This window comes from Telopea speciosissima, chromosome 5, assembly GCF_018873765.1.
Source record: "Telopea speciosissima isolate NSW1024214 ecotype Mountain lineage chromosome 5, Tspe_v1, whole genome shotgun sequence".
NCBI lineage: Eukaryota > Viridiplantae > Streptophyta > Magnoliopsida > Proteales > Proteaceae > Telopea > Telopea speciosissima.
Window position 1 is genome coordinate 17117292 of NC_057920.1, and position 14528 is coordinate 17131819.

Here is a 14528-nt window from a genome sequence, read left to right on the forward strand (position 1 = left end):
GAATCTTAATCCCAATAAAGCACTAGGCCCAGCGGAGTCAATCAATTAAACTGTCTTTTATTTCGAAGGAGGATCGGTCCTCTCTTGCTGCACACACTGTGCAAGTTGTGGAAGAGTGAGGTGGAAACACAGTGGGATGCTCTTCTCTTCTACTATGTCACTTGGCTGAAATAGTTTGGGTGGGCATCATCTTTAGGGGATAGGACTGAAGGTTTTATATGTGGTTCGGTGCAAGACTGGCGATAAAGAAAAAAGTTGGTTACAAGTAATGTGGATTGGAACCCCCACCACATTTTGCAATTATTTAATACTTAGTGCAGGGATTTGATTAACTTGACAATCCAGCCTTTAGATTTCACCCGAATTCTTCCTCAGTTAAAAGAAAGAAGTTCACTGATATTATGACAATATTAGATAGTATAGATATCATTATGATAGAAGTTGATGGTTGAAATGATAATTGATACGACAGAAACACAAGCTATCAATTATTTCTTCAGTCCAGAATCCTCAAAAGAAGCCTATGAGCTAATATGGCTGGTTGCCCCGTAGTTTCTCTTAGTATCAAGAATCACTATAGGGGTACTGGTTATTGAACGGTAAGAAAAAGATAACTGCAGAGACACAACGTATTGTACCTGAATACGCCAGCCCTTTGGGAATTCTTCAAGGTCTAGCAGATGGAACCAAACTACTTCTCATCAGGAATATTCTTCCCATCTAGAGGGGCTACTCGTCAATTCAGAGTATTGGACCATCTATCATGGTCATATCAATTCTGACTTCTTTTTTTTGTAAAAATTTTATGACATTTAAAAGAACCAAAACTAGAAATGCAACCAGCTCTCTCATTAAAATGACATTTGTAGTGACGGATGATAAGGAACAAAGGAGCAGCAGTGAACACATAAGAGTAGAACCAAAGGTGAAATAAGGTAGAATGGGTTCCGATTGGTAAATAAACATGAGGGTATAATGACAACCCCACCATTATCCACAACCAAAACGACCAATCAACTATATATGTACACTTACATGAAAAAGAAGTTCCAATAGCATTGAAATAAATGTTAAATGAAGTCTTTCCTAAATCGAAACCACCCAAGCCCTCCCCAACCAAGAACCCCATGTCAACAAAACCCACTTCATATCCAGCATCCTTTGAACAATCTCATTCAAAGGCCCATTGGTTCTCCCTCCGAACCTCCTCCTCTTCCTCAGGAGTGAAGTCATTCTTGATGTTGAACGTCTTCCGGATCTCTTCTGGAGTTTTTCCCTTGATCATATCCGCAACAGTCTGGCATGTCAGATCTAGCAGGCTCTTGATATTCAAATAGTTGGCTGCCTGTAAACAAAACAGAACTGAACATCACCAACATGAAGCTGTGAAGATGACACCAAGATCATCCATCCCAAAGTACATGTTCAATCGAAAACCAAAACTCTACAAAGAAACAAACCACTTGATCCACCATCTGAATTCAGTTTTTTACAAAAAAAAAATATACTGTAATACTTGTCCATGCCTACATAGGGGAACAACAATGAAAGGCCAAACATCACACAAGCATGTACTTCCATAACCAACTACCGCTCTATAATCAAATATTTCTTTCCAAGGAAAATTCTAATGACAACAGTTGTGTAACCCTTGGATCGGCTGGGATCCCATGATAAAGTTGGTCATCTCAGGTAAGATCCCATCCATGCGACATGTCCCACAAGCTCTTGTTGTGAACAGAACCCATCCGTTAAATACATTAGTGTCCACTTTGCCTATACATAAGCAGGTAAGCATGTTGCATGGTTCCAGTCAAGCCCAAAGGCTAGTGAAATGTTTTTGAAAAAAAAATGGGTGGGGTGGGGCCGTAGGGATACAGTATCTATTAACTAGTTAACTTGGGTCTTAGTAGTAATTTTCTATTTCACTTCTTATAAATAAAGGGAGAGAGACCATTGCTTGGTCGCGTGGCCACTATGCCTGCGGCTGTGACAATGGCAAAGTGTGCATGGTGTCAAACAGCAAGGGCAGGATGGTCTTTTCGTGTGCCCATGTAAGAGGGTGTAGGGGGTGCGACCAGGCAGCGTTCTTTCTCCCGTAAATAAATAACTATAATATCCTATTGAACCCAAAAACCCAAATGGACCTGGTTCATCTCGGTCTAGACTGCCAGAAGGGTCACGCCGGTTCAGACATGAATCTGCATCAAGATTAGCTAATCAGAATTCTGGTTCTGGCCCATAGGACTTGAACCAATCAGAATCCATCCCGACTACCCATAACCGTCCAGATTTACACCCTCACTCCCCATTGATTTGAAGTTAACTACCAATTCAGCTTTCTGAAACTTTGCAATTGTGGATTCAATAGTTGTTGTTGTGGATTTAGTAATGTTCTCTATAATGTAGTCCTAGATAAACAAAGGTCTACTAGGAGCCAGGTAAATCAGGATCTCACAAATCTGCAGGCCGATTGGGACAGAATTGGGAAATTAGGGCAGAATTAGGGTTAGGTTTAGGGTAAAAGGGTTACATCTTATTTGATTAAACTAAGCAGATTTTTAGGAGTCCAGTAATGTAGGATTGGTAAGATTTGAGTGAGGATTGGAAATTTAGAAAATTAGGGTTAGGGTTTCAGGTTTTGGGAAATAGAAAAATAGGTGAAACTAGGGTTTAGGATAGGAATTCAGGGAAGGGCTTCTGGTCGAGTGTTCAGGGCAGTGAGGGGATGGTTCGGATGTGATTTGAGTGAATTCTGATGTCTGGTTAGGTCTAGGTAGATTTTAGGGTTTTGGGTTTTAATGGAGATGAGGGTGAATTAGGGTTTAGCTGTTGGGATAGGCCAGAAGATAGGATCGGGTGTGGGGTGCTAAGAAGGAGCTATGGTCCAAATATGGTGGGATTCTAATGGAAGAATGAAACTGGACAGATTTAAGATGAGTTACGGTTTCGGAAGCTTGTGGGGGGATGATAGTTTCTAGGATTTGAAGGAGGGAAGGGACTGGGAATTGGATCGAGTACAGGGTTGGTGAGAGGGTGCTGTAATTTACTTATGGAGGAAATTTAATGGTGAATGAAGGATGTAAGTGGTCAAGGGTTTAAGGAATTCAAAACAAGAGGGGGGGCTGTTAGGGTAGGTTGTAGAGGATTAGGAAAGAAGGATAGTTGCAGGAAATTAAAATAACTTACTGGATTTGCAGAGATCCAATAGAAGCAGCTTGAAAGCAGAGAAGAGAGCCTCCCGATCTTAACAGACGCAAGGAGTCGATTGGAGGTCCACCTATCCCTTCACCTTGAGATCCACAAGGCACACTCACACAGAAGCAAAGAGCAGCAGCAATGGCATGCAAACATAACTGAAAATTTTTAATCTGAACTGTGGGGGAGCCTCCCACGATTCTCTTTATTTATAATATGGCCATAGGCCCAAATCCTAATACAATCTAAACACCTCCCTCTTAAAATCGTGGAAGGGGTGTGACACTTAATTAAAAACAAAAAAAAAACTTAAAAGATTCCTAATCCTACCAATAAGAAATAAAGACTAACAACCAATAAGAATTAATCACTTTAATTGAACCAAGGCTGAACCGGTTCAATTTAAGTTGCATAAAAACTGAAAAATAAACTTAGTACAGGAAAACTAAAGCTGAAATAAACTAAGTAATAAACCAAGGCTTCAAATACTAGGGCCTAATTTTACGACGACTTCTTGCGGGTACTTGGATCTGCATCTATCTGGCTCATACCTCAACTTACCAAATCACTCCCGGTGGCCGGGGGCAGAGAAACTCGAATTAGAAACCATGGCATTGAGCAAGACGCCCTTCCTTATTATTTGTACTGGCTTTGAAGGTGGATTCCAAGTAAAGGCTATGGCCGATTCCTTACTGGAAAAGTGGCCCAAAAACACTGCAGGTGGATTCCTACTCTATTATCCCATCTTTCTATTCAATTTGTGCAGGACAGATTCTTTGTTTGTTTTCCAAGATACTTTGCAGACCTGTTCAACAGGGTCAGGCTTACTCTTAATCTAATTTGTGTTGTTCTAAATACCCTAGTTTGAGACATCAAATTTCTCCTTTTCTTCTGTGATCCTGTTCAAGCAAATCTCCTACTGGAGTTTGCTGTTCGGGATTAGTCTTCATTATTTGCAATCAGAGCCATGGATTCTACTGGACAGCTACAAGCTTCCATCAACCAGCTCATTGAGATAGTTCAAAAACTAGCTCAAAGGTTTATATAATCGAGCAACACACAGAAGATTCTACTAGTGCCCCTAGGAACACCAAAGGACCATTATTAGAATTCTAGTTTCAGATCTGCTGTCGAGCAACACCAAAGGACCATTACTGATCCTAGAGACTTGACACTAGAGTCCCTAGGAAGGAAGAGGGTCAACACACAGAAGATTCTACTAAGAAAGAGTATGTGGTTGCTGATGCAATAAAGAAACAAGCGGTGTTTAGAGCTGATGAGCTATTCCATTGCACAAAAGATGAAACTGAGGCTGACAGAATCAAGGCTAATCAACTTGAATCCACTAAAGTTTAAGATGGTGTTTCCACTACCAAAGAGCTTGTTGAGTTCCATCTCTTCTTATAGACGAGAAGGGTTTAAAAGTTACTGATTTTATTCTTCTTGTTCAACAGAAGCAAAAACTTTATTTCAAAAAGAAAGTTGATTGGGTGGTGCTGACTCATTGTCACTTCAAAACTTGAGGACAAGATTATTCAACAGGAGGAATTGATGCAGAAAAATCACATAAATGGGCTTGTTTTAGTGGAAGTACATCTGGAGTTAGATTACATATGTGTTGAGCCTTTGGTTCAAAGAATTTTCATTATAATATACAATTATGCATAGTTATCACAGCAACAAGGCAACCCAAGGTGGTGGCCAGACAGCAACCTACTCGTGCACATACAAAAGAGGGGTTGGGTATAAATATTAAAGTTTCATTCTAATAATTTTAATTTTAAAGGCGGCCTTTTGTGTAAAATAAAGGTTTACTTACTTCAAATTTTAAAAGGATTGATATTTAAATAGAAAATAATGCTACTATCTTTGCAAATATGTGAAAAATAACAAGATATTAAAAAAGGAAATGACAAAAATGTCTTCTTCCTCCCTCCACTTTATAAATGGATGTAAACATCATAGGCCTGCCCATAGATCTTAATTTATATAGTAGTTCAGTTTTTTGAAACTTAACTGCTGTGGATTCAATAGTTGTTGCATTGGATACAGAGTGTAGAAGTTAGGTGGATTATATTATCCTTGCCCCTCTATCTTTCTATTCCATTCATGCTATACAAACAGGCCAGATTTTTCCATTCTTCTGCTACCTGCTGCACAGCACCCATGTTTTACCTTTCAAATTCTGTTATGTTCTATTCTAATATCTAACTAGTTGCACGTCTGTTTTGGTTTAATATCCTCTGGAATTCTGTTATTAAATTCTGATTTACAGTTGCTAGAGTTCTAAGTTTCAGATCTACTCCCTGTTTCCCATTGTTACTAAGAATAGCCTGAGCAGGACAGATTCTTTGTTCGACTTCTGAAATCCTTTGCAGACATGTTCAACAGGGTTAAACCTACTCTCAATCAGAAATTTGTGTTTGTTCTGAATACCCTAGTCCAAGGCATAGAATTTCTCCTTACGCTGGAATGTAATACCCTACTCAGTTCCTGTTCAAGATAATCTCCTACTGTATTTATCTGGTTCGGGATTAGTCTCTATCCAGATGTACATATTCAAAAAATTAATACACAACACTTCAGTCCCACAACACATAATAACAAGCAGATTGTATTAATTAAACTAGGTTATTTATAATTGTTCTAAAAGATTTTATGGAAGAATATTTCCAATGGAACTACTTCACAAGTAACCAATATTAACCATGAGACAATATATAATATTCTAAATGGCTTCAAAGAGGGTCTGTAACATCACAAAGAAGAAGGGGAACAGCTGAAGAAACCGAAGAACCAAAATTTATTCAGTTCCAGCATTTGTCACTTCAATTTGATATCAAGAGGCAATAAAGTGCCTTTTCTGCACACACACACACACACACACACACACACACATATATATATATATATATATATATATATATATATAGATGATTCAACAGAACAGAACACAACTAAAAGCAGTACATCAATGTCTTGTAGAATATTAACACAAAAAAAAAATAAAAAAAAGAACAGCGTCCCTAACATGAGAATCTTCAAAAGAATCAGGCAATCTGTTTAAAGACAATGGAAAGCACCCAAATACAAGGTTCATTCAAGGAAATTGAACAAAAAAAATGAGTTACATTTGCAAAAACTAACTTATTGTCATTTCAGCACCATCTTGACAAAGCGATTCTACAACAGCAGTCAACAATGTTTGATGCAGTTGCTCTAGCTTGGTAGGACAAACATGAACCACTTTGGAGGCCCAAACCGAGGATTGGTTCCAAACCAGTTTCTGGTCTGGCAAGGGTTGGTAGTCACATAGGAGATTTATTCCCATTTAATGTTTATTTAATTTTCTTTGTTTTAGAAGGTTGTGTAGACTATGTAGGAATTCTTTGGTCGTTTCCTTTTCTTAGAAATAGCTTAGTATTGGTTCCAAACCAGTTTTCTGGTCTGGCAAGGGTTGGTGGTCACATAGAAGAATTATTCCCATTTAATGTTTATTTAATTCTCTTTGTTTTAGAAGGTTGGGTAGAATACGTAGGAATTTTTTGGTAGTTTCTTTTTCTTAGAAATAGCTTAGTTTGCTAGTTTATTCTTTCAGTTGGTTTCCATTTTTGTTAGGTTTCTATTTTGATGTAAAGGAGTTCTCTTTATAATCATGTAATTAAGGTATAGTAAATCAGATTTGAAAGAATTGGGTTTTCTTGTTCGAAGTGAATCTGCATGACCTTGTGTGACTTCACCTTTCTCTCTTATTTTCTTCTCCCAGCGACACCTTCTTTTTTCTTCTCATTCCGTGCTTCCACTGTTCATGGTTGTCACTGCTTATTGGTTTCCTCCTCTGCTGGGCCTTACTACCAGAATGAAGAGGAAGCTCTGCTGAATCCTTAATCTTTGTCAATTGGCTCTGATTTTTGGATCAATGGAAGCACACTCATAGATGACTCAAACCTCTGAAGATCGACCTCAAAATCCCCTTCTGTTGTGAGCTGAAACCTGCAACTGAACTGCAGTAACATCTATCGCTAGGTTACTGTTCCAGGTTCTCCCACATCTTTTCGGCCTGCAGTTTCGAGTGCCTACCTGGAGGATTCAAGTAGAGCTTTCAGTTGCAAACGCTCACCTGAGATTTCAGAACAATCCATGGTCATTCGAGTGGGATCCCGGCACCTGAACCAAGCCAGGTATTCCACCCCTTTTGGTCGAATTCCTCATTCTTTCCCCTTCCCCACTATATTAACCCCTTTTAAGTTAACTTCCCAAAATACCCTCCCCTAATCTTTTAATCTGGTATGTCCTTATTTTTTCTCTAATTCCTAGTTTTCCCCCATTCACTAATACATTACAGTCGATTCACTTGTTTCTTTTTATACAGTTGATTCCATTAAATTATGATCCTGCCATCTCTTTGCAACTTCAGTTTATTTACAGAATTGCCACTAATAAATATTTGACTATCACACACTTAAGTGGGCCCACAAGCAACCAAATAAGGTTATTCCAACCTGGGTTTGCACCAACATTGCCTGCCTCACATGACAAACTAAGTCCTGCCAACCTACATTAACCTTGGCATTCTCTCTACCCTCCGTGGGTGTTTAGTTAAGCATGTGCTATAGAAAAAAAAAGGTTCATTGGTCAGTGGGCTTCCATGAAAGCTTCTGATGCAGAAGCGCTTCCATTGGTCAGCCCTACCCGTTTGGAAATCCAGACGAAGATGATCCGGGTCCAATTTGAGTTTTATTCTAGTAGGACATTTTAGGATTGTATTATAATTTGGGACTCTGCGTAATTTTTAATTGGGAGTTTTAGTTAGAGTTAGGTACGTAGGATTTCAAGTTTCCTAACTGCTTGAATTTCCCTATTCAGTTTCCCAGCTGACAGTTAGTTTTTAGTTTTAGGAGTCTTTTATTTTTCTTTAAATATGCTTGTAGTCCCCATCGTGGAAGTAGATTTTGACAATGAGAATAAATTGAGTATTGAATTGTGAGTGCATGCGTGACGCGTTTGTGCGACTCTCTCAGCGAGACAGTCCCTTCGCCCCCATAAATGCTTGTAATCCCCATTGTGGAAGTAGATTTTGACAATGAGAATAAATTGAGTATTGAATTATGAGTGCATGAGTGACGCGTTTGTGCCACTCTCTCAGCGAGACAGTCCCTTCGCCCCCATAAATGCTTCATCAGTCATCTTCTTGTTCCAGGCACAGTTTCCCCCCCCCCCCACCATCTCTTTTCTTCTTTAATGTTACTCTGCTGTTCTGTTTCTGGTGGTATACCTGGAATAATTTTTTAATCGATAGAATTAATTAAATGCTCAACCTTTGAACCGGAGATTTGGGCAACTGAAACCTCACCTTAAGGCAACCCAAAGTCCTAAGATTTCTTCCTCAATCAATCCTTAAGTTATGCCTTGTCTCCTCATGCTTCAGACCAGTCCTGTAACCACTAACCACCGCCTGCTTTTACTCTGGAAAATATTCTTTGGTCAGTTGGTTGCTGTATCTAGTAACTACCACTTGGAATCAAAAGGCTTGGAGTCGAGACCCTTGCTCCAAATTTGTAAAACCATTAAAGCTCTAATGAAGGAGTTCTCTTCTTCACAAAGCTACTGGTTTTCTGCCTCTTTGCTTAGGCTGGAGGTAGAAGATGATAGCCCTTTCCCCATTCGATTTTATCTTCTTTAACCATCACTTCCATGTTTCTCCTCCCTCTGTTATTTATCTCGCTTGCCATTAAATTGTTTTCCATTCCAAGCTTGGGCATCCCCACCTTATTCGTTACCCTTTCCCCTTTGTTCCTTTCTCTTCTAGATTAAACTCCCATCTATTTACGGAACTGCCATTACATACTTCAATTGTGAGGATAGAATATTCACTAGTGAGGATAGTTTATGGTGAAGAACATAAGAAAGGGATTCACACGTTTTATTCCAAGTTCATCACAATAAGAACCAGCCAATTCAGTGTGAGTTCTAACCAAACTGCTATACATTCTATGGGCTTATTAAGAATATCTCAAAACACCCTTCCTCATAAGCAGAGGGGGGGGGTACTCTCTCTATATAAGAGAGAACGCCCGTATATGTTAACAATATTTGATCCCATAATAGTGTAATACTACGTACCAGATACTACCAAACGGCTATTCAATCACAGCAGCCCCACAAAAGGAAATATAGATCACACTTCCTACAGCAATACCCAAATCATTGCTTTCAACGATCCCCGCTCGATACTGTCTCTCTTGGAACATATTAATCAGGTCACAGCAATATTTAAATGTCCTAAGCAAGGAATGATTATATCAACAACACCTCCCAGCTATGAAGACCCAAATAAATTTCTACTCCGGAAACCCTAGTTTAATCAGACAAACATTACCGTCGAAGGGCCAAAGGCAAAAAGAAAACGAAAAGAAACAATAAGCAATCAAAAAATATTTAGAAACCCTAAACAGGTAGTTGAGAACGATAGATAGATAAACGCAAAGCCACAATAAACGACCACAACCTAATAATCCACCGTAGACAAACCATGAGAACCTATCAAAACCTTATGGGTCACCGTAAACAATCTGCAAAATCTCAAGCAACGAAAACAGGAAATTATATAGGAGAAAACCTGACCAGGATTAGATCGAATAGTGTAGCCTGGTCAACCTTGACGAACTCCGCATCCCAGCTCTTGAGTTGTTCGTCAACATTCGTATCGTTAGGATTGGGAGTCTCAACGTGCTTCTTACAGTACTCGATCACCTTCGCCAATATCTTACCGGTGACATTGGGCAAAGGAATCCCATTGTCCGCGCAATCGTCTTCGATCATGTGTTTAATGGTCTGAGACTCAAGGGCGACAGCTTTGTCGACATCAAAAGTTTCGCCATCAGAACTCTTCAAAGTCACCGTCTTCAACGACATGATCGCTAAGCTGAGAAACGAAGATAGCTCCTCAACGAAACGAAAACTTGGAAGAAGAGGAAAAGAAAGCAAAACAAACAGCCAAAGAAAATACTGGAGAAAGAAGCCCTAGCCCTAATTTATAGATCTCCTCGATTGGGGAGACCTTTTTATTCTAGGATTTTATTGTATTTTTTTATTTTTTTTATTTTATTCTGGAAACCGCTATACCGTATTACAGTTTTTTGTTTTTTTTTTTTTTTTTTTTATGAAGAAGAAATTTACAAAACTATTGGTATGATTTTTATTTCAATTCGGAACGATTTCATAAAATAGTCCACAAATAGATTTTTTGTTAAGAAATTGAAATTGTTTTAGTTGTATCAATATGAAATATTTTAAGAATAAAAAAATTCATAGTTCAATTTCTGGGATCCAAATCCTTTACTACCGAACAGCCCCGCAGGACCGTGCTGCCCAGACACAGTGAGACTTGTAATGATCGTCTTACCCTCACTCGAGCAAGACACAGGGGTAAGGCAGTCATTGCACCCCTCACCGTGTCTAGGCAGCACGGTCATGCCGAGCAATTCGACAGTAGAGGATCCAAATTGTCAATTTCTGAGAATAGATTCTCTTAATTTTGTTTGGGAAGGGTGCTGGGGTTGGCGGTAGGGCAGGGCTGGGTTAGGAAGGTGGTGATGGTGGCAATGGGTAGTGCTGGCAGTGGTGGTGGTGGTAGCGGTGGCGGTGGGGTGGTTGTGCTGATATGGGGGTGGTGAGACCATTAAAAGAAGAAGAAGGGTGGTGTTTTCTTTTTAACATGAAATTTTTATTTTGTCCATCAAATTAGCCATGTGCTCATTAAAGAGCAAGTATGAAATAAAATGAAATAGAAATCCTGAAAGAGCTCTTCATGCTTTCTTCCTTCAGCCAATTGACGAAGTCCTACTAGTCAGTCCAAACGTCCATGACTGTAGCGCTTAATTCCCTTGCTCGTTGAAGTCCATGGACCACGGCCCTTACCTTGGATTCATACACTCCCTGCAAAACTGAAATTCATAAGATTGCTAATAAAGTTTTGGAAAATAGTTTTCTATATGAGAGTGTGGCCTATGCCAGACCTCCCATGTGTCTATCTCTCTCCTCCTTAAAACAAGGGCAGAGAGGTGTCTTTTCACATGGGGAGGAGAGAGATAGACTCATGGGAGTGCTGGCATAGGCCACACTCCTGGACAGAGATCTTTTTCCCTAAAGTTTTTATCACATGCTACAACAACTGCCCAATCTGTTTCTTTTGTTTCTTTCAAAGAGCTTCCATCATTTGATGGTGAAAACTCTTGGTTTTAAACAAAGAGCAAATTACTCAGACCTCCCCTGGTCTTACTGACAATTCAATGAACCACCCCTGCCCTTCTGACAACTACTCAGACCTCCCCTGATTTCCAAAATGGGCTTCACTTAGCCCCAGTCCATTAACAACGTTAAAAATATGCATTCACTGACCAAATTACCCTTAGTTATATAGCACCATTACACTTCATATTCTCATTATCCACACCATCTGAATTGAGCAAAGGAGAGACAATAGGGGTTGAAGAAGAAGAGGGACGACTGGAAGTTCTTCTCTGACGACTGAAATTGATCTCATTCCATCACCGATCGACAGGTAATCAGTCTGACGACCTTGTTCTTACCTCCGACGACTGCAACTTCACCTACATTGCTGCTTCACTCCCTTCTACTACCCTGTTGCTATTCATTCCATCTGAACTTCAACCCATATAGCTAAGAATCACCCCAACTTCAAGCTTGAACGTTCTATTTTACCAATACATGCAGTCCCTCACATTCCAGCAAGCTCCATTCCATTTTGTGAAGTCTGATTTAAAAAATCATGTTTGCATTTTCCTTATTAGTTATGAAACTAGGGTTTTTTTTTATCCGAAATTGATTTTTGAGCCATGTAAAATTCTTTTCAAATTGCAACATAGTGATGTTGAACTAGTACATCATCTGAGTTGCATGATTTATGCAGGTATGATGTCAAGCTCCAGTGTGAATGATAGCAGGTGTAGGCAAGGGAAATATATAAACATCAAATGCAAATGTCAAAAAAGGGCTGCTGTGAAGATCTCTGAGTCAGCTAAAATCCCAAACAAGCTTACTATGTATGTCCTGATGACATTTGTGGGTTTTTTTCATGGTGTATGCCCGTGGATTCACCAGGGGAATATGGTTTGACTATTGATGCTTGAGAGGAAAATGGTGTTGCTAGGAATGCACCAAGAAATGTGGGAGAAGTTAGTCTAGAAGATTTCAAAAGTCTGAAGAGCAGAGTGAAGAAGCTGGAGACGTTTAATGAAACACTACAGATTTTTGGGAAGATCATGATAGTTTGGTTTGTTGTTATGGTTGTGGTCATTATTGTAAAAATTTGAAATAGGGAAGATGGGAACCTTGAACAAACTTTTGTTCATTGTCAGCTTTGTTATCTTTTTGTGGTTTAAAGGATGTAAGAACCCCTACTTTCTTAATGCAATGGTTCCTTGTTTGTGGTTAAAGAGTTACTCTTAGCTTTGTTTCTGAAATATTTGACATGAATGGTGAGATCCAATGACATTAATCATTGGCTTATCTCATTAAAAAAAGAGATATTATTGGCTGCCATCAGTAAACATGGGATTGAGCTACAGACCTCCTCGGATTTTGATCTATACTTATCACTCCCTTGCTGTATTTCTAAATTTTAGATAACAGCAACCCAATTTAGATATAATATCAAACCCTTACTGCCAATGCAGAATCCCAGGTTACTTCTCCTCACGGACTCTCAAATCGATTTTCTATATTTAAATACCATGCAAGAAGATTACCATTAAGGTCCGGAATCTTGCTTGGAAAAATAAAAACTCCAAGCAAAGTAACTTGCTAGGCAAAGTGCACTAGTGTTCAAAGTCGCATACACTTCAATAACATGTGGCATCCAAATTCTAAAGATCCATGTGGCAGCAGCAACTCATGCACTACTTCTCCTTTTTATTTTAAAACAAACACCTGTTGTTCATGTGAATGTCCTACTGTTTGAGTTAAAATAAAACCGCAAGCGTACGGGTCAATTGTAGCTACGGGTCGAACACGAGGAGATATACGCCACTCTATTTAACTAACTTAAAAGTAATGCAAAATGAACCAAATTAAAGTGTTAAATTAAACTAATTAAACTAACGAAAATCAATGCATCCTAACTCATAAGCATCTAACAAAATTAAGGGATTAAATCGGCGTCCTAACACATGAGCATCTAACCTATCAAACTAAAGCGAATTGAAAGGAATAAAAATACACCACACATACTAACCACATAAAAGAAATAAGGGAATAAAAATGCATCCATAAACCACAACCATATAAAATTAAAATAAAAGAAATAGAGGGGGAAGAAGAAGAAGATAGAGAGAGATAGAGGAGATGGAGAATGAGATTGAGAGTTTAGATAGTAAAACCTGGATGTGCTTGCATGAATGTAAATGAAAAGCTTGAATACTTGCATAAACTTACCATAGCCTCCTCTTCTAAATCTTCAAGTCTTGTCATCAACTTAAGAACTTAGACTAGAAGGCTTAAAACCTAAACTAGAATTAAGAAATTACAACCCAATTGAAGACTTAAATTGAAATTAAAGCATAAACTAAACCTATTATAAGCATTAACTAAAAATTATAAAAGCAAACTAGAACTTAGAAAACCCAAAATCATAAATTAGAAGGAGAAGAAGAGAAGAAATTTCACTAAGTGAATGAGCAAATTTTACAAGAGAGGTAGGGGTATTTATAGGTGGAAGAGAGGAGAAGAGAGAAGATGGAAGTGTAGGAGAAATATTCCCTAAGAAAAGAGAATATTCTCTTCTCTTTCCTCTTTACAATGCCTTGAATCCTAAGAAAAAGAAAAAAAAGAAAGAAGAAAAAGAAGATTGTTTACATGACCTTCTATTTCTAGAAAAATAAACTTCCAATTCTAACAAGTGCTTCCTTTTCTTTGTAGATATCTTCTCCAAGCAATAAAATCAAAGCATCTTTGATTTTTCAACCTTCCATAGATGAGAAAATATAAATCTATCCCAAATAGAATTTGAAGTGCCCTTGAGAAGTTGGAGGAGAGAGAGAGTAAGGGTGATGACTAGGATTCCTTCAAGAATAAATAAAATACCCATTCTGTCCTTCAGAAAACGTGGAGCATGGGGTGCTTATATAGGCCTCACCATTGTGTTCCTTACGAAAAATCACCCAAAATAGACCCAAATTTCGTCCAATTTGGAGTTCGGGAGCCCAAGATATCTCAAGTTGAAGTTGGACTGTCCAGAGCCCTCCAAATGGAATCTTTCGGGTACAGGAAATATAACTTCTGGTTATTGCGTTAAGGCCCCTAGAATATGA

General features: G+C 38.7%; 1 protein-coding gene across 1 annotated transcript; it reads right to left on the reverse strand.

Annotated features, from left to right (window-relative positions):
* Positions 1-1102: 1102 nt before the first annotated feature.
* Positions 1103-10204, reverse strand: LOC122661388 (SKP1-like protein 1B). Its single transcript, XM_043856773.1, has 2 exons — positions 9823-10204; positions 1103-1345 (listed from the first exon to the last, which is right to left on the reverse strand). Exons 1-2 carry the CDS (start codon positions 10111-10113, stop codon positions 1172-1174), a joined length of 465 nt encoding a protein of 154 aa, XP_043712708.1. The 5' UTR covers positions 10114-10204; the 3' UTR covers positions 1103-1171.
* Between the last annotated feature and the right edge of the window lie 4324 nt (positions 10205-14528).